Source organism: Mustela nigripes, chromosome 11 (genome assembly GCF_022355385.1).
Source record: "Mustela nigripes isolate SB6536 chromosome 11, MUSNIG.SB6536, whole genome shotgun sequence".
NCBI classification, from domain to species: Eukaryota; Metazoa; Chordata; class Mammalia; order Carnivora; family Mustelidae; genus Mustela; species Mustela nigripes.
In genome coordinates, this window is record NC_081567.1 from 27,911,534 (window position 1) to 27,930,438 (window position 18,905).

The 18,905-nt window shown below is 39.7% G+C and overlaps 1 protein-coding gene across 3 annotated transcripts in view; it reads right to left on the reverse strand.

The window, feature by feature from the left end:
- MRTFB (myocardin related transcription factor B) overlaps positions 1-18,905 on the reverse strand; it is a 188,357-nt gene that overhangs the window by 104,826 nt on the left and 64,626 nt on the right. For all 3 annotated transcript variants that reach the window (XM_059415289.1, XM_059415288.1, XM_059415285.1), the window contains exon 3: positions 15,754-15,969. In XM_059415289.1, coding sequence (XP_059271272.1) covers positions 15,754-15,907 — 154 coding nt within the window. In that variant the 5' untranslated portion in view covers positions 15,908-15,969. The remainder of the gene's footprint in view (positions 1-15,753; positions 15,970-18,905) is intronic.

Genomic DNA, 18,905 nt, shown 5'->3' on the forward strand with positions numbered 1-18,905 from the left:
TCACTAAAACGTTAATAAACTGGTCTAAGTTCAGGAGTTAAAAAGAACAGGTAAAAACATTATTACCCTACTATAGGAAATCAGAAAAATAGCCCTTTATATTATATTTATATATTTTTTTCCATAGGGGGAAAAACGATTTATAGACTACATTAAAGGAGATTTTTATATTAATGTTTAAATATCAAATACTTTAATATGAAGCAAATTGCCATTAACAAGACGATCCATTATTAGGATCTCAATTTTACTCACTAACTTGAAAATGTATTTGTTTAAAAGGTTAAAAAGAGCAAAATGACTGTTTGGACATCTTCCATTAGAGGAATTTTTCAAATGTCTTCATTTAGCTGAGTACCTTTGGAAGTCCAAGGCTAGAATAAAGAGACACACAGAACTGCCTGAGTTCTCTGGTCCAAACGACCAAGGGGCCTGGTTGCAGGGTCGCCCTCCTGGCATGGAAGCGCCTGGGAAGAGTATAAAGTGAAGTGCGACACGAGAAGAGGGTGGTGACCATGCTTCGTCTGCACGCATCGTGCATGTGGGGAAAACGTACCCACGGGGGCGATCCTGGCAGATGCGACAGGCAGAATGTCATCAACATCCACAGGCCTTGAAATTTTAAAGTAAAACTGTTCTGCTCAAGCAAGATCTTAACATTTTAGCTTTCCATGCGATTGTATTTATACCTTTTGTACCTATTTCCTGTGTATAAAACTTAAAACAGTCTGCCTTCAAAATACCTTTACCTCTCTTTCTTCCGAATAAAACTTATCTGCCCTACTCTAACACCTTTATATCCCTATATAACCTTAGAGGTGGTGTTAGAAGCAACCATATCTTTAAAACTTTGTTCCTTTTTCACTTCTTGTCCCTGCATTATTTAATCTCTGTTCAGTTTATATTCCTATAAAATGAAAACACTTCCAATCCATCCCATAAGGGAAAAGGACTTTACCCATTCAGGGAATAAGCCCTCTCTCCACAGGCACAAGTTTGTACTTCCGCTTAGCTATTTATTTGCCAATTTGGGCTCCAGGCCTACTGTATGGGCAAGGGGAAAGAATGTAGTATTATGCAGAAACACATGGAAAAACCTAACACAGGGCCTTACTTGCAGGTAGATTTTGAAAAAAATGTGTGTTGGTTACTTCGCAGAAAGAAGCAAGCAATGAAGTGTTTTTGTGAGAAGACACAGAGTAAGTAAGACAGTCAGAATACAAGTGTTAGGTATATGACCTACATGATTATATTCCAAAAAAAAAAAAAAAAAAAAAAGTAAAGGCAGGGAAGAGCACCTTATAAAAAGTATTTGGCTTACAAATAAAAATTCTATTAGAAGGCTTTGCATTAGTATATTTGGACCACTTCACACATTAATGCAAATTTGTTTTTCAAACATTTGGGCTAATCAAATGGAACCGTATATCTGAAACTAGACAGAAAAACAAATACATTCTAAAGTCTACAGTTTGAGTACATATCGATGATTCTAATTTCCAAAAATACAATTAATCTTTTTACTTTTCATTTGGTTTCCCTCTGTCGTTGTCAACACGTCACCTGGATGGAACAAGACTGAGAACCAATCTGACAGCCATCTGACGGACCTGAACACCTGCTCCGGGCTCTGTCCTTCTGGGGCTCTGGGGCCAGTTCTGACACCTTTGCCTCACTCACCCTGCCCGCTACCAGTGACTCCCATCTGTTCCTTGCATCCTAACCTGCTCTGTCTTCTCGGCAACAGTGAGACAGCCACACGAGGGCACAGGTGGGCAGCCAGAGAGGCCATGTGAACCGAGGTGGGAGCTGTCAACCACTGGGCCCAGGGGTAATGCAGAAGCATAGACCATGGGACCCAGATGACAGAGACTTCGACTGAACTGTGTCTCTGTGATCCCCAGGCGATCTCAGTAACATTCTCCTTCATTTCCATTACACCACGCAAACCCTCCGTATAAATTCTCCTGTAAAGCTCTGTCAACAAAGAATAAGAATCTGTTACATGTTGTGAATATTCCATCTGACATTTAGTGGCCTCTGAGCAGAACCTAAGAATTCCAAGTAGAATCTAATTCTCTGGAGAATCACCCCAATACCGTAATATAATCACAAGCTACCAACTTACTCTAACATTTCCCATTATATATGTGGCATATTTTTTTCAAAAAGGTTTTTTTCCTTCCTCGATACGTACACACTGTATGTGTATTATGAAAAATGCACACTACAGGAAAGAAGGCAGGTGAGAGTACTATGTATGTACATAAAATGCCAAAATTAATTTGATGTACTTCTCTGCAGGGTGTTTTTTGGAGGACACGGTGGAGGCTGATGGGACAATGCAGAGAGGAAGGGGAGTTGCACTCACGGCGAATCTGCAACTTAATGCTATGCTTTTTCACTTAATAGAACTAGATATTCTTGACAAGAAAATTCCCATTAATATACATGTGAGAAGAAAAATGTATTCTTTATATTTTCTAAATCGGCTAAAGGCTGACTCTTTTGCCAAACTGAATCCAATTCAAATACTGAGGCAAAGAGAAGTTTTCTGAATTTCAACATTTCTGTGAAGAGAAAATAATATATAATCATTTCTTTATTAATGAAGAATGGATTCTGCCGACATGTGAATTCTTCCCTCCCTGAGGTCCCTCACTGAAGCATGCGGACTTCCTGAACAGCGGACTGCCTCCACCCCTGGCTCCGAGGGATCCAGGAGGCCCTCACCTGACAAGCTTGCTCACCACCCTGCACCGACAGCAAAAGCTGGAAAGCTGGCTGACATGAGTGTCCCCATAACGATCAGCCTCAGCCTTGAGCCCACAAGCCGGGAGCGGCCTGCTGCACCCAGCAAGGTCTCCGTGTTCGGTGTGGGATCGGGTGGGGGGGTGGCCCAGACACAGAGCAGCGCCTCGGCAGTCCAGTCAGAAGGCAGAGGTGGAGGGCCCACGGGCCGTGTATTAAATCCCTAGTTCCAGACTCTGGTCCGCAGCTATGACGGGAAAACAAGAACTGCACCCAGCCTGTCATCAGAGGAAACCAGACAGCTGGATGAAATGCATGCAACAATGGCTTTCCCGCACTGGGACGCGGGCAGCTTGGCACTGGAACTCCTAGAGGAAAGGGAACAACTGAGATGAGCCTCTCAGCCGCTGACCGTGAGCTCGAGCCCTCAGACAGTGCGAGGTAGGCCGGCGGCACTGGGGAGCCGGAGACGAGAGCTAAGGGGAAGCAACGACAGCCGGGAGTTGCGGGGCAGATTGCGGCCCATACTGAGAACGAGTCCTGGAGAGCTGCACGGGGCACCCTGGGGTGTCTGCTCAGTCCTGAGTTATGTGTGCCCACAGCGGTTTCACAAGGCGGGGTAAGAAATGACCAGAGAACCAGCAGCTAAACACTTCCAACGTGCACAGGAGGCTGGGAGATGTTCGAGCTCTGACTAGCCTAAGCAAAAAGATCTCCCCGGGGCACTGAGTGGGGCATTCGGCAGAGATTCCAAAGGGGGTCAAGGCCTAGTAAAGGCACCACCCCTGGAGGGAATGATACCTTATATCCTTCCTAACAAAGCTTGAAGAAGGCCTTGGGAGTGATCCAAAAGTCCAACACTCGAACCAAAACAAAGACCCACGCTTTAAAGGAAGACAACCAAAACAAAATCCAGCCACTCAGCAATGTAACACTCACGATGTTATATCCAATAAAAAGTTAGCAGACAACGTGCCAGGAGGGAGGAAAATGTCTTTGTAATGGGAGAAAAATCTGTCAATAAAAACAGATGCAAAAATAACAGAAAAAAAACATGAATTAACAGCCATAACTATGTACAAGTATTTAAAGGAAAACGTGAATACAGTGATGAGAGAAATAAACAATGCAAAAAAGAATGGAACTTACAGAGATAAAAATAAACTAAGATGAACATTTTATTGGATACAATTAGCAGCATGTTAGACCTTCATTAGAAAAGAAAGATAAGTGAACATTTGAAAAAAGCATAGCTAATAGGATGCTACAAAAATAAACAAAATACTAAAAACAGAATTAACCGCCCCCCCAAAAAAAGGGAAGAAAAGAGGAATAAGGAACAGACTGAACAAATACAACATACCACAAAATGGCTGACTTAAACTCAACTGTGGTAGATGGCCTCTACTGATCTCTGCCTTCTGGTATATATGGTTTTGTATAGTCCTCTCCCCCTGAGTAATCTGTTTTTCAACGGCAGAATAGGGCACTGTTGAGGAAATGTTGGGGGAAAAAAAATTACTTTTGTCTTGCTGGCAGACCTCTCTCTTACTGGCTTTGACAAAGTAAGATGTCATGTTGGACAGGCCCACATGGCAAGAACAGGGGAGGCCTCCAGGTAGCAGCCAGCAAGGAAATGAGGCCCTTGGACCAACAACCCTCAAGGAACTGAATCTTGCCAACAACAATGTAGCAAAGGTTACAGGCATATCCTTCCACAGACGGACCTTCAGATGACATGGCCTTGGCTGATACCTGAGCGCAGGCTCCTGAGAGACTGTGAGGCAGAGGTACCCAGCTTAGATTTACCTAAATTCCTGACCCAAAGAAACAGCGAGATATAAATGTGTCTTGTGTTAAGCTACTAAGGTATGAAGTAGTTTGTTACACAGCTACAGATAACTAATATGCCAAATAAATCAACAATTACTTTAAATGGAAACTATTGAAATATTGCGGTTGAAAGACAGAGACTTTTTTTAATCTAGTACTCTAGAAAACATAACAGACACTCAAAATACATGAAAGCAAAAAAAAATATCGAAAGGAGGAATAAATCCACAGTTTTAGTTGGGGTTTTCAACATACCTCTCTGAGCAACTGACAGAACAAGAAAAAAAATCAGGAAGAATATACGGGACTTGAACAATCTTATGAACCAAATGAATTAACTAACATTTATATACCGTTCCACCCTCAAGGATATATGAAACATTCATGGTCATTTAAGAAAGGTATCCACTTTTATGAGAAAGTACATGTTACACAGAGTACACGATTACATTGCGTAATAGAACAAAAAGAACAGCACTGTCTAGAACCATCAGATTCTGAAACCCATAGCTTAGGACTAAGTTCTTAGACTTCTTTAAATTTCAACTTTTCCAATCCTAACTTGATCTGCTTGGTGTAAGTTTAAATTCTTTGACCTGGAAAATCCTCCAAATTATACTTCGGAGTCCCAACAAAATCTTCAGATTTTTGAAGGTGTGAACACTTGTTTCCGTTGAGGGTTCTGAAAGCACTCAGCGAGCACACAGTCAAGCAGCTACTCTAATTCTATGCACAAATAAACAAGCACACGATGATGCAGCCAGAGATTTCACTAGTTTATCAGCAAGTTATTTAATCAAATTCCACTTTTTTGCAAGACGCAGAGACTATCTAACTGAAACTGACGGTGTGAGACAGAAACATCTATGTTAGAAAACTACATTAGAAAAGTAATACTTTCTCATACTGAGAGTATGTCTAGTAAAATATCACTTTGTTATTCTTGGCCTGAGAAAAATAGTAATAAGAGCATATAGACCTTTTTATTCGTATTCATTTTATACACATCAATCAAGAGGAACGTAATTCTTTGGTACATTCAATAACTACTTGTGACCAATTACTAAGCGCTCTATTATTTCACTTTTGTTTCCATTTTATTTTACCAAGGAGACCTCTAAAATACCCTGGGTTTCTGATGGGTTACTACGATATGATAACATGAGTTTTATTTATCCTGACATTAAGAGGCTTGAGTGAAATCATATACCAATTCACTTCTTGTGTCCCACTTTAAAATTTGCTCAAAACATATTATAATCCAACACCAAAATCAGATATCGAATCATAGGAAAGTTCTGATTCTGTAGGAGTTCTTTTGTTTAATACTTAAAGCTTCATAGTTTCACCCAAAGGATTAATTCATTGAAAAGAAACATGCAAAGAAGGAAAGAAACCACACAACCACCGCCCGCCCCCCAACAAACCTGCCCCTTCAGATGCAGAATGCTGTTTGGCCCTAGAGTTTCATACATACACTCAGACACACCAGACTGGGACAACCATGGGCTGGTAGCATTTAAAGCCAACTATAAATCAAAGAAATCCTAATTACCCATTTCCTTAGGTTGTTCAGGCTCTAAATCTTTTGGGTTCTTCCCTTCTCATTTTTTTTTTTTTGCACTATAATGTTTTTATAAAGAACCTTATAATAATATACAATAGACTATTTTAAGAGAATTCAGATGAACTGAAAAACAACTTATAGATCTGCCCTCCCCCACTCAAGTGACCTTAGAGCATAATGTAAACAACTGTCATCACACCAAGATTTCATAGAATATTATCCTACACCACTAGAACTGTTTGTTTTCACACATGCCAAAGGTCCTTGGGAAATAAGTCATTGTATACATGCATATTTATTTCTGAAAAGGTCATTCACAAATTTAATCAATTTCTTTATTAAATAATTAGGTTCAGACTGAAAACATTTTAATTGCGAGATGTGATTATGACACAGATTTCCTGGAATCAAAACGAAAAAGAGAAAGAATTTAAAAGTCAACTCAGAGCAAGAAATCTCTTTAAACATAGCAAATAACTGTTTTACTACTTCAAAATACCAGAAGTCCTCTGCATAATACTTATCATATACATCAAATGCCTTAAAAGTGTCTAAGCAGCCATATCTACTATCTTAATCTCTTCAGAACAAGTACATAAGGAGAAAAATCGATAAATCAGTCCTTGATGACAGAGGGTTTGTTTAGGAGTTTACCAAATGGAATGGCCCTGCTGGAATTCCTTCAAGCAGCCTGTGAAAATGTCAGAACAGAGTCTGTTTTGGAGGTCATAGTCCCTAGAGAGCTCTGAGTTTTGGCCTGTTTGTCTTTTCACATGCTTTAATATTTGAAAATCATTCCTTGTAGACACTGACTGATGCCCAGGGAATGCTAGGATTGTGGGAACTGGCAGTACCAACGAGAGAGACAAACTTCATGGGAAATCAGTGCCTACTACATTGACCCCTTGGCGCTCATCAGATAAGCTGCTCTTCAAGTGTTATGAAGGTACACGGAGAGACATTAAGAAACTGCACGTCATTTGACATCTTTAAAGAGAAATACTTGTGGAAAATGGGGGCCGAGATGACCGGGCCTACTGAAAGAAGCACTCAGTCATAAAACATCGTGGTGGAGTCCTGAAAAACCGTATTCACTTGGTATGAATTCGAAGACAGCACGGGGGTTGGAAATTCATGAATAATTTTTGACTTCTCCAAAACTTAAGAGCCTCCGGTTGACTGGAAACCTTAGAGATGACGTCAACAGTTAGTTCACACATACTCGGTGGGTTTCATATATTACACACTGTAGTCTCACAGTAAAGCCAGGAGAAAAAAAAAGGTTATTAAGAAAATCATACAGAAGAGCAAGTAACATTTTCCGGACCGTACTGTATTTGTCAAAAACAATCTGCACACACGCAACCCATGCAGTTCAAACCCACGTTGTTCACCCGTCAACCCGAACTGTGTTCTCAAGACATACATGACCGTGACTAACAGCTGCAACGTGCTAATTACTTTGCCCACGACGTTACAGGCTTGACTTACACGAACGCACTGCATCCTTAACGCAACTCTGTGAAGCAGGGGCTAGTATGATCCCCATTTGGTAGATGAGAAAAGTGAGGCAAGGGGAAGGGGAGTCATTTGTCTCAGTCGACAGCCAGGAACGGTGCAGCCAGGACCCGGACTCAGACACGGGACCTCCAGGGTCGGTGCTGTCACCACTGTGCGCACTGCTTCTTTCGTGGCATTATGACATCAAGCAGGCAGTGCCGGGTACCTGGAACCGAGGACTTATGAGGCACCGAGCACATGCTAATTAGCATAAGAGCGCTCTTGCTGTAAGCCTCTCAGTGGCGTGTGAGGCACACATAATGTGACTGCTGTTTATGAATTAAAAACACGGGCTTTGTGTCTTTGTCCTGTCCAAGACAGCAGGCTCTATGCTTGACCCCACAGATCTCTTTTTCTCTTTAGTCTTTTTCTTTTTTTTTTTTCTTCCATAGAACTCCTCCTTTAAAATTAGGTTCTTTCTCTCTCAGTTATCTGCAAGAATCATCTCTAAATTCATTTTCTGTATATACTTGAAGGGATTACTTTCAAGGATCTATGCGCGCAGCAATTTTAGGTGAATGCACCACATTCTGACCTGCTAACATTGACCAGAAGGCTTAGAAATCTAAGAATTATTCTAAGGTAGGAGACACAATGATCGCTCAATAAATATTGTCTAGTAATAAAACCATCCCGATTTCCACTCTTGAAATACGGATTTTTAAAACCATTTTGGAGAACTGGGTATTGAGATATGACAAGCTTTCCCCTGATACACTATATGCTGGCACTTTGCCCACGCAGCCCAGTCAACAGGCTTCCTCACCACTACATCGGGATCGTGGCTTCTGTCCAAGAGAGTCTCCCATTTTGTAGCTAGGAATATCAAATCTGCAGAGATCACCGACAAATCCTAGTACTTGTTAGCTTTCTAACTAACCGACGAGAACCAAATGCAAGTTGTAAATCAGACTTTTTGCTTTTCTTGTTTTATCTTCATTAAACATAGAGATCATCTTTAAAAACCTGGGTTTTACAAAACAGACACCCAACTATTAGCATTTCCTTAATGAAAACAACAACATAAATGAACAGAAAAGAAAACAAATAACTTGGGCTTTAAAAAAAGCTAAAATACTATCCTTTAACTGACAGTCTGACGCTGTTACAAAAACGTTAACGCATACCTGCCAACCCTTAAATACCACAAATAGGGAGATACTGCGTATCCTAAATTAGATACAGTTTTGTTTTGTTTTGTTGTTGTTGTTTTTAGGATAACACAATTGAGTCAATTTCTCTTTCTTTTTAAATATGGAGGGAAAGTCTGACTAATTGGGCGAGCTGGCATGTATGTTTAATAATACATCTGCAAGGAACGTAATAAACAGCGACATTATTAATTTGTGTCTATGGAAAATTCCATCTGTTAACTGAGATGGACGTTATCTTCCATTCTATCTGGTTCTGCTGCCCGATGAACAGCACAAGGCAGAAGTGAGAATGAGATATAAGAACACAAGATGCAATGAGGAAGGGCAGCCAGAGAGAGACACATGGGCTGAAAGCTACCATACGGATATTACAATGGGCATACCGTGTGACACAGAGAGCTTCCGAGACTTACCCATGCTCACAGACTGAGTCAGCAGAGGAGACTGGAGTCCTGACTCCCAAAAGACTACACTTCCTGTTAATAATAGTGAGGGCAGCAGGTGAGGGTAGCCAACAGTACGGATTAATTTAAAGGAGTTAGAAAAACATTGGGTATGATATTTGCGAATTAGGGCGATTATCAACTACAAACCAAAGAGAAAATTCCAAAACATTTGTTATTCCGACATATTTGTCTTCTTGCTTTGTCTCAACAGTGCCTTATTAGTGATATCTTAACGTAAAATAACAAAGGAAGAAAAAACACGAGTCACTTTCCCCCCCCCCCCCCGTATATTCCCTAAATTTATCATTCTCCTTCAGTCATGGTACAGAGCAGGTGTCCCACATCTACCCTTCCTCTTCATTTTTGGCTAACAGAGGTCCCTGTGGTTGGGTTAGGTGGAGCACACAGGCAAGAAAGAGCCCAACTTAATTTTAACAAAGTCTCTTGGCCTACCAGAGGGTCTAATTATAAGCCAACTAATTAATTACAAGTAGTCTTAAAAGGTCTAAGTAGCGAGGGTATTGTAGTTGAGTGATATCTAGTAACTAATTATTTATATTTTATATGTCCTCTTTTAAAATTACTTTCTGAGACACAGGAAAGACTGTTTCTTAATTAATAAGTTTCTGTTTCTTTGCTGGACCAGAGCCTAATGGAAGTCATACAAAAATTATCTCAAATAGTCTATATAAGAAATGATGTACTTCTAGGACTCCGATAACTTTAGAAAACCCTTGTAACGATTTTAGGCAAACATTTTTTAAATATTAAGATAATGTGGCCTCACGCTAGTCTGCACTGATAATTATTATTATGTTCTATAATTTACTTTTAATAAACATGTTAATTGTTGACATTCAAGAGCATTTTTGCAAGAGGATGCAATTTAAAAACTGGGTAAATACTGGATAAATAACTCAAAATAGGGCTTTCAGGTGTGCTAGGCTCGGCCTAGAGTCCTAGATGCATTCCTGAAACTGGAAGCTCCCGCTACCCCCTCAGCGATGAAGGACCACAGCAGGCCCACGGCACTGCTCCGACTCGTCCCTGCAGGAGGGAGCGTGTAGCTACTGCCCAGCCCCACCCCTGCCCCCACCCACACACTGCTGGGGTGTGTTCTGCGATGCACTGAAGCAGACTACATCTCAGTAACAGCCCAACTGTCCAAACAAGAAATCCAGCGCACAAAAAGGAAGGTGGACAGGGTTAGAGATGCTGATTTATGTTGTGAAACACAACACGCTCTTTAATAGAGAGCTGGTAAACACCATTGCGAAACAGAGTACCCCACCTGTAAGCTACTTATAGGACTTGGTTTTCGTTTTGAAAGGGTCAAGAAATTGTCACAAAGAGACAGGAAAGCTGCCATAATTAATCAAGAATTTCCTCTGCAGCTATCAGGGGGTTCATGGTTGGCTTTTAAACGTTCAAATTGTGTTTAGTATTAACATGTAGAGCCTAGTTTTTAAAAACATATTAGAAATGAAGGAAGATTAATTAAGGAAGTTATATATATTTCTCTTCCTAGACTAAGTACTCTGTCTGTAGTAACTCTTGAAAGCAGAAAAAGAAATATCTAAATGTATCAGACTGTTTATTAACATCATGAGAATTTTAAATATTCAAGATCCTAAATATGTTAATAGTAAAGCCAAGGATAAGAGAATGTTACAGAAAATTATTCATTTCTATTTCTTATAGAAAGGGAAAGCAAGAACCCTATCGTTCCATGTCTTGGTCATTTAGCATCTATTCATTTGCTTCCCATTTATGACACTCTGAGAATATCCTGCCTGGTTGTCTGCTCCAGAGGAAAACAGAAATATTCTCTCTTTCCTCACCAATCTCCAGTCCGGCATACCATCCTGCGTACATGCTAAGAAACAGGGCTCTGTTTCAGACAAATGCTCCTCACCTTTGGGCATTTTCAAACACCTGGAGTGACCCTAAGCCTAACAGGTAGGTTAACAAGGAGTGGGGAAATGTTTTCTAGGTAAAACATCAAGAAAAGACCAGCCATGAGCAAATACCATTTATTTTCTTTGGTACGAAGCAAGCAATTTTCTTTGGCTGGGTTTCATGGCAAGGCAAATTTCACCTGACTGTCTGCAAAAGTATTAATACCTATACTGAATACGATGCAAAGAACTACCTCGCGTTCCCTTGTATGCAACAAACTTGTGAATGAATTATTTTCTCTCTAGTATGATCATTCTAGAACAGACTGAGAGATGGTCTAAAACTATTCACCGTGATAAATTTAATGGATGGAAAACCTTAGGAACAAAAATTTAAAATGGGACCATTAACTCAAAAACCCAACCACTGCAGTGACTAGAAATACCGAAGTTTAAAATAAGAATAACAACAAAGTTTCCTTTTTCTGAGTCCTAAAAACACGTGATTTCAAAGCAAATACAGTTTCAAAAAGCCTGTTAATACAGGAAGGGAAAAGTGGCAGATACTATTTTCTACCTACTTGATACTAGTGACAGCTGGCCTGTGGTGAATCCATGGCCATGTTAACATAACCAAGTCCCATCTTCAGAGCTGTACCAAGAAGTATTAAAATGCCAAACTGTTTTAAAAAGTGGGGGGAGGAAATCTATGTCGACTTATCTACTTTACTGCATGATAAAGGTGGCAGTGACTTAAAAGCTTAAATTCACCAACCAGCATGCTTATCAGTCTTGCAAATGACCTCAAGACATACAACTATAAGCTTCCTACCTGTGGTCCTCTAAGTGGGGGCACGAGGCAGAGCTGGACTCTTTCAGGCATGTTGTTTCGATCCACTTTGTCTCTCCTTGCCTTTATAAAGCTACATTCAACTTACAGCACCTGAGCTTTTCCTAGTTTGGCAATAAAAAAATAACCGTCCCTGGACTGATTTCCTTTTTACTGCCTGTGTTTACCATCTGAAGGAATGCTAATATTGTGTAAAACACCCAAACAGAGCTCAATTTTCCTGTGCAGGCACAGTTTCATTAAAGGTCCATGACTGTATGTCCACGTTTCCTTTACTAAGGACTCCCTTGCTGGGAAGAATTAATGGTCTAATCGGTTGTCTTACTTTTGAGGTACCTCCAGTTATGGAATTATTTTGGCCACATTCAGGGGTCAAGAAAGGCCCTAGCTTTTCTTTGGTAAACATCTTTCACATTTCCTGCAACAGTAGGAATTGTCTGCTATTCCGCTGCATTACCAACATAAATATTGGTCAAAAATAAGGGAAGACCCTAGCGTCACTGCCTAGGTGTCAACCTCTCTGTCCTCGTTAGGTTTACTTATAAGCTATTTGGTGAAATGATCCTTCTATACACTAATCCAAACTGAAATATCTTCATATTCCCCAACTCGAAAAGGAAAGAATTCAAACAAGTGAAATTCAAACGCTTAGGACTAAAAATGAGACACAAACACCAAAGAAATACCTAAATTTGACTATTTCATAATCTAAACAGTACTTTGTATTAATTCATTTTGAGGCCAAGACCTAAATTTTATGTATGATATGACCTAAACATGGCACTAAGAAAACTTAAAAAATGAAGAATTAATGTAAAAAAGTAAGGTAAGACAGTTATGGTTCTTTTATCTCCCTATTGCTTGATGTGATTCCACTCTACTCATAAAACTATCAAAAAGGGTAGCTTTCTCAGGTGCCTGGGTGGCTCAGTACATTAAGCATCTGCCTTTGGCTCGGGTCATGACCTCCGGGTCCTGGGATCGAGCCCCACGTCGGACTACCTGCTCAGCAGGGAGCCTGCTTCCTCCTCTCCCTATGCCTGCAGCTCCCCTTGGCTTGTGCTCACACTCTGTCAAATCAATAAATTTTTTTTTTTTTTAAAGGTAGATTTCTGATAGCTGTACAAGGATTCCAGTATGCCTTGGAATATACACACAAATCAGGCTAATATATCATAAGTCTGAACTTGGGGTGTATGCCTGAATATAAGGTAAGGTTTTTAACTTCCTGATGTCACCTATTAGAAAAGAGGAAACTGCTTTTTGAATCTTTACATAGCATCTCAGATTATAAGATACTTTTTCTACTCAACAGTGAACAAAAATGTACCTGAGGAAAACATATTTGCTTAAAATTAACTCCATTCAAAACTAGTTTTAGGATATTTATAAAAATATCTTAGTAGGAAATCACCAAAAGGGGGGAAGACGAAGCCAACACATTAACTAGTCCCAGGTTATAACCTTAAAATTGAAAGTACTGAGTGTTGTTATAACAAGACTTTGAAAAACTGCTTTTAAAAAAGTGGAAAAATGCTATTCCGTCAGAAAGGACGCAAGTAACAGTAGTTAATTCTGAGGAAGTAACTAGGTAGCTAAGGGGAAAGACTGGGAGGTGAAGTACTTTTCACTGTGACCCATTTGTGCCCTGTACGTTTTAGGGCAGTGAGAGTGTTACCTACTCGAGCAAAGCAAAACAGATAATTATATTCTAAAATTACAGGAACTACAGCCACATAAAATGTTATGACCAACCACAAATCACATGAGTGATTATGTTATAGAGACTGCAAACATACAAGGGCAAGACACACAACGCACACACGCACCCAACCCCACTGGTTCGTCAACGGTAGTCTAGACATAAAATCTCCCGTGTCAGATCATGCGTGAACTCAAAAACCACTCTACCTCAAGACAGAAGAGACAGAAATGAAGATACAAGCTGGGTTTTAGTGCTAGACGGATGATGCCAAGGGGTTTTGCTGATGATAAAGAAAAAAGCACTTCTCGCAAAGATTCATGGATAAAGTGTAAGCAAGCTGGTTCTATGAAATATGAGGGTGAATAAAGCAATCCTTCTATATTATTGCACAGCGTCATGAAATGTGATTTTAGTTATATACATGTAACTAAATGACTCAACTAAAATTTTTACCTTTTATTCCATCTTCCTAAAAGTTTATATAGGGAGTCTACCTAATATTCGGGCTAACCTTATATTCAGGCATACATATTTAAGACAACATTCTTGCAAGAGAATGTGGTGTGCTTCATCAAGTAAATCACAAAGCATAAACTTTTGCAACACGTTTCCTTCCTCTGCTACATATGACCATTGTCTTGAGTTACTGTATACTCCTGCAGTTTTATACTGGTGCAACTCACATATATTTTCTTGAGGATAATAATCTGAACATGACACAGGTCTAAAGGTACTAAGTGAATTTGATGACACTTAGTCATGCTTTAGTAAATATAGTCATACTCTGTCAGCTAGTCTTAGAAAGGAAGGCCCCTAATTGGTGGAAGGTTCTATAGCCTGAAATGTTTGATAGCACTTAAGTCAAAATGTTGCTTTACACCACTCACACTTGACAAGGGTTATGCCCAAGAACAAGTACCAGAGACCCTATCTGAAGCAGACAAGTATACTCTGAATACATGTACGAAAGATCCGGAGAATCACAGCGTATCATTTTCCTGCATATGATAAGGCCAATAGTGAAAAGGACTGGGAAACAGAACCCAGAAAAATAAGCAACAAGGTACATAAGGAAGTGTTCTAGAAGGGAATGGTTTCATTTCTTCTGGCTTTTAAAACCAAAATTTTAAAAATGTCTATCTGTAAATGTAAAACTCCTCAGAACTACAGAAAGCATACTAAATTCAGCTGACATTCTTAATGTGGCCCTTTTAATATATATGCTTGATGTGTTCACAAATTTTAACATTTTATGTTTGTTAGTTTTTACGTTATAAGTATTAAAATTAAGTATCTATTATCTATCCTTATTTATTTACATTAAAAGCCGATAGTACTGTATTTTCTGGAGACTCTGACAAGCCTCTGTGACCAATGAAAATTTCCTGACAGATACCAAATGAATAGAAAATATTCATTTTGCACACAATGACAAGCAGTCAAAGAATGACAATATGATCACATCCTATACCCACTCATAGAAAAATACTCAAATAAGAAATTCTTGTTTTCTTAGTGATCATCCAAATAACTTGTGGATAAAGTTAAAATAACTAAAGTTATCCAAATAACTAAGTTATCCAAATAACTTAAAGGCTGTCAGTTCTGAAACTAAGGTGCAACACACTGGAGACGGGGACAGGGGAGGACAGTCTGGTCCAAGCCTCAGTCTGTCTTGCAGGCTACCCTCCAGTGTCGTTGGAGCGTGAAACCGAGTGCTAGCATGGTTGCACCCAGAGCTTGCTTGCAAGGAGAATACTGCTACCAGATACGTACTGGGGGAATAATGAAAGAACTGAATGCAAAGTAAAGTATGCCTTACTCAAAACCAGCCAGCATCCCAATAAGGCTCTCCCCTCGTCACAGGCTGCCCAATGTAACCAACCAAAAAAAAAAAAAAAAAAAAGTACTACCAAACAGTAATCAACTTGGCTCACGAAAAGGAAAGTCTTTAAACGCAGTCCCCACTGCGCATGCTCAAGAGCTCACCGTTCTTCCTCTCGTTCAGAGGCGGCAGGTGCCGGCTGGGCTGCAAGGACAGCTCCTGGAATTCGTGGGCGACAGCTTCACTTTGAGGACTCGGGGCAAGATGGGCTACCGGCCCCAGCTCCTCCTCGGCGTCTAGTGCCCCTGGGGGATCCATGGTGCTCCAGCGACTGGCGACGGGCGTTCGAGACCTCTCTTAAATGCGGCCTGCCGAAGAGACTGTCAAGTAAAAACGTGTAAGGAGATGGTACATTGATTTTTCTCCAAGTTACACAAAAATATTAAAATGGAAACCCTGGGTTCTAGTCCAGCTTCACTGCTGTGAAGCAACTGCCAATTCGTTTACTTTCTCTGGATCTTGGGTTCTTTGTCCAACACACAGGAATAACGGACTTCCTATCTAAAATAGCACTTACCAGGTAAATATAAGTTGAAAGGTATTTTACATAATTTTTTTATACTGTGGATTAAAGAAAGTTATACTTATTGATGTCACTAAAGATTTTATTCTTTTAAAAGATTCTATTTTTTATTTAAGTGACAGAAAGAAAGAGACAGCAAGAGAGGGGAGTGGGAGAAGGAGAGGCAGGCCTTCCGTGGAGCAGGGAGCCTGATGTGGGGCTCGACCTGGCTTACAGGGTGAGCAGTGGGCAGCAAGAAAGCTTATTGAAAGCTGAAAGCTAGGGGTGTCTGGGTGGCTCAGTGGGTTAAGCCTCTGCCTTTGGCTCAGGTCATGATTTCAGCGTCCTGGGATCAAGTCTTGCATCGGGCTCTCTGCTCAGCGGGGAGCCTGCTTCCCCACCCCCCCTCTCTCTCTGCCTGCCTCTCTGCCTACTTGTGATCTCTGTCTGTCAAATAAATAAATAAAATCTTAAAAAAAAAGAAAAAAAAGAAAGCTGAAAGCTAAAAGGATGGTGGTCCACATTATGCAGGGGTGAAGCATTTCACCAAACTGTTGCCTGCTTAGCATTCCCTAATTCCCAATCACAGTTCATTGACCCACTCTCCTAATGATGGGCATTTAGTTGTTTTCAGTTTCCATTACAAATAAAAGTGCTATGAAGATTCTTGTCCAAGTATTTATATGGATATATGCTTTCACTTTTCTTGCATAATAAATACCTAAGAATAAAACGAGTGGATCATACAGCAACTGAGTATTTAAATTTTAAAGAAACTAACAAAGGATTTTCCAAAGCGATTATGCCATTCTGCAGTCTTAACTAGCAGTGACAGAGAATTCCAGTAGTTCTACAACCTCGCTGACAATTATGGTCAATCTTTTAAATTTTAATTATTTCAATGGGCGTGAAATGGTAACTCAGTGTGGTTTTATTTATTTATGTATTATTTTATTGAATTATACTCGAGATATTATACCAGTTTCAGATGAACAGGACAGGAATTTGGTATTTTTAAATATTCAAAATGATCATCACAATAGGTCGGGTTGCCACCTGTCACCATATAAAATCATTACAAATGATTGACTACAGCCCCTAAGCTCCATATTACGTCTCTGAGACTTAGTTATTTTATAACTCAAAGTCTTTACTTCTTAATTCCCTTCACCTATTTTGCCAGTCTCACCTTCCCCCTCCCAACCACCAGTTTGTTCTATGAGGTCTGTTTCTGTTTCGTTTTTTCATTTTTTCAGATTCCACATATAAGTGAAATCATACAGAGTTAGCTTTTGTCTGACTTATTTCACTTAGCATGATATCCTCGAGGTCCTGTTGTCACAGAAGACAAGATTTCATTCCTTTTGGGGGCTGAGTAATATTATACACACACACACACACACACACACCCTTCTTTATCCATTATCTATTGATCGATATTTGGATTACTTCTATGCCCTGGCTATTGTAAATAATACTGCAATAAGCATAAAGGTAGTATATATATATTTTTTTTCAATTAGTTTTTCATTTTCTTCAGCTAAATACCCAAAAGTGGAATTCCTGGATCATAGGGTAATTCTATTTTTAATTTTTTGAGGAACCCCCATACTGTTTTCCATAGTGTCTGCCCTAATTTACATTCTCACCAACAGTGTACAAGGGATCCCCTTTCTCCACAACTTGACCAACACTTGTTATTTCTTGCCTTTTTGAAGACAGCCATTCTGACTAGTATTAGGTGATATCTCATTGTACTTCTGATACGCATTTTCTTGATAATCAGTGATGTTCAGTATCTTTTCATGTGCTTTTTGTCCATCTATATGTCATCCTGGGAAGACTGTCTATTCAGGTCCTCTGTCCATATTTAATGGACAGAGTTGTTGTTGTTATTTTCGTAAGTTCTTTATATATTTTGGATATCAACCCCTTATCAGATATATGGCTTTACAATGATCTTCATTCAGCAGGCTGCCTTTTCATTGTGTTGATGGTCTCCTTCACTCTGCAAAAGCTTTTTAGTTTGATGGGGTCCCATCTGTTTATTTTTGCTGCGCTTGCCTAAGGAGATATATCCAAAAAAATATCGCCACGACTGATATCAAAGAGCTTACAGCCTATGTGTTCTTCTAGGAGTGTTATGGTTTCAGTCTTGCATTTATGCCTTTAATCCATTTTGTGTTCATTTTTGTGTACGGCGTAAGAAAGCAATCAAGTTTCATTCTTGTGCACACAACTGTGCAGTATTCCCAGCACCATTTATTGAAAAGCCTGTCCTCTCCCCACAGCATGTTCTTGTCTCCTTTGTGTAAGTTAACTGACTATATAGGTGTGGGTTTATTTCTGGTCTATTCTCTTCCACTGACCTATGTCTGTTTTTGTGCCAGTACCACGCTGTTTTGATTACTACTGCTTTTCAGTACAGTTTGAAATTCCAGAGTATAATACTTCCAGCTTTGTTCTCTTTCCCAAGAATGCTTTGGCTATTTTGGGTCTTTGGTGGTTCCGTACAAATTTTAGAACTCTTAGTTTCACATCTGTGAAAAATGCCATTGGAATTTTTATACAGATTGCAGTGAATTGGTTGATTTGTTGACTGCTTTGGGTAGTACGGACATTTTCACAATCTTCATTCTTCCAATCCCAAAAGACAGCGTATCTTTTGATTTATTTATGCCCTCTTCAATTTCCTTCATCAGTGTTTTCTAGTTTTCAGAGTATAGGTCTTCCGCTTTCTTGGTTAAATTTATT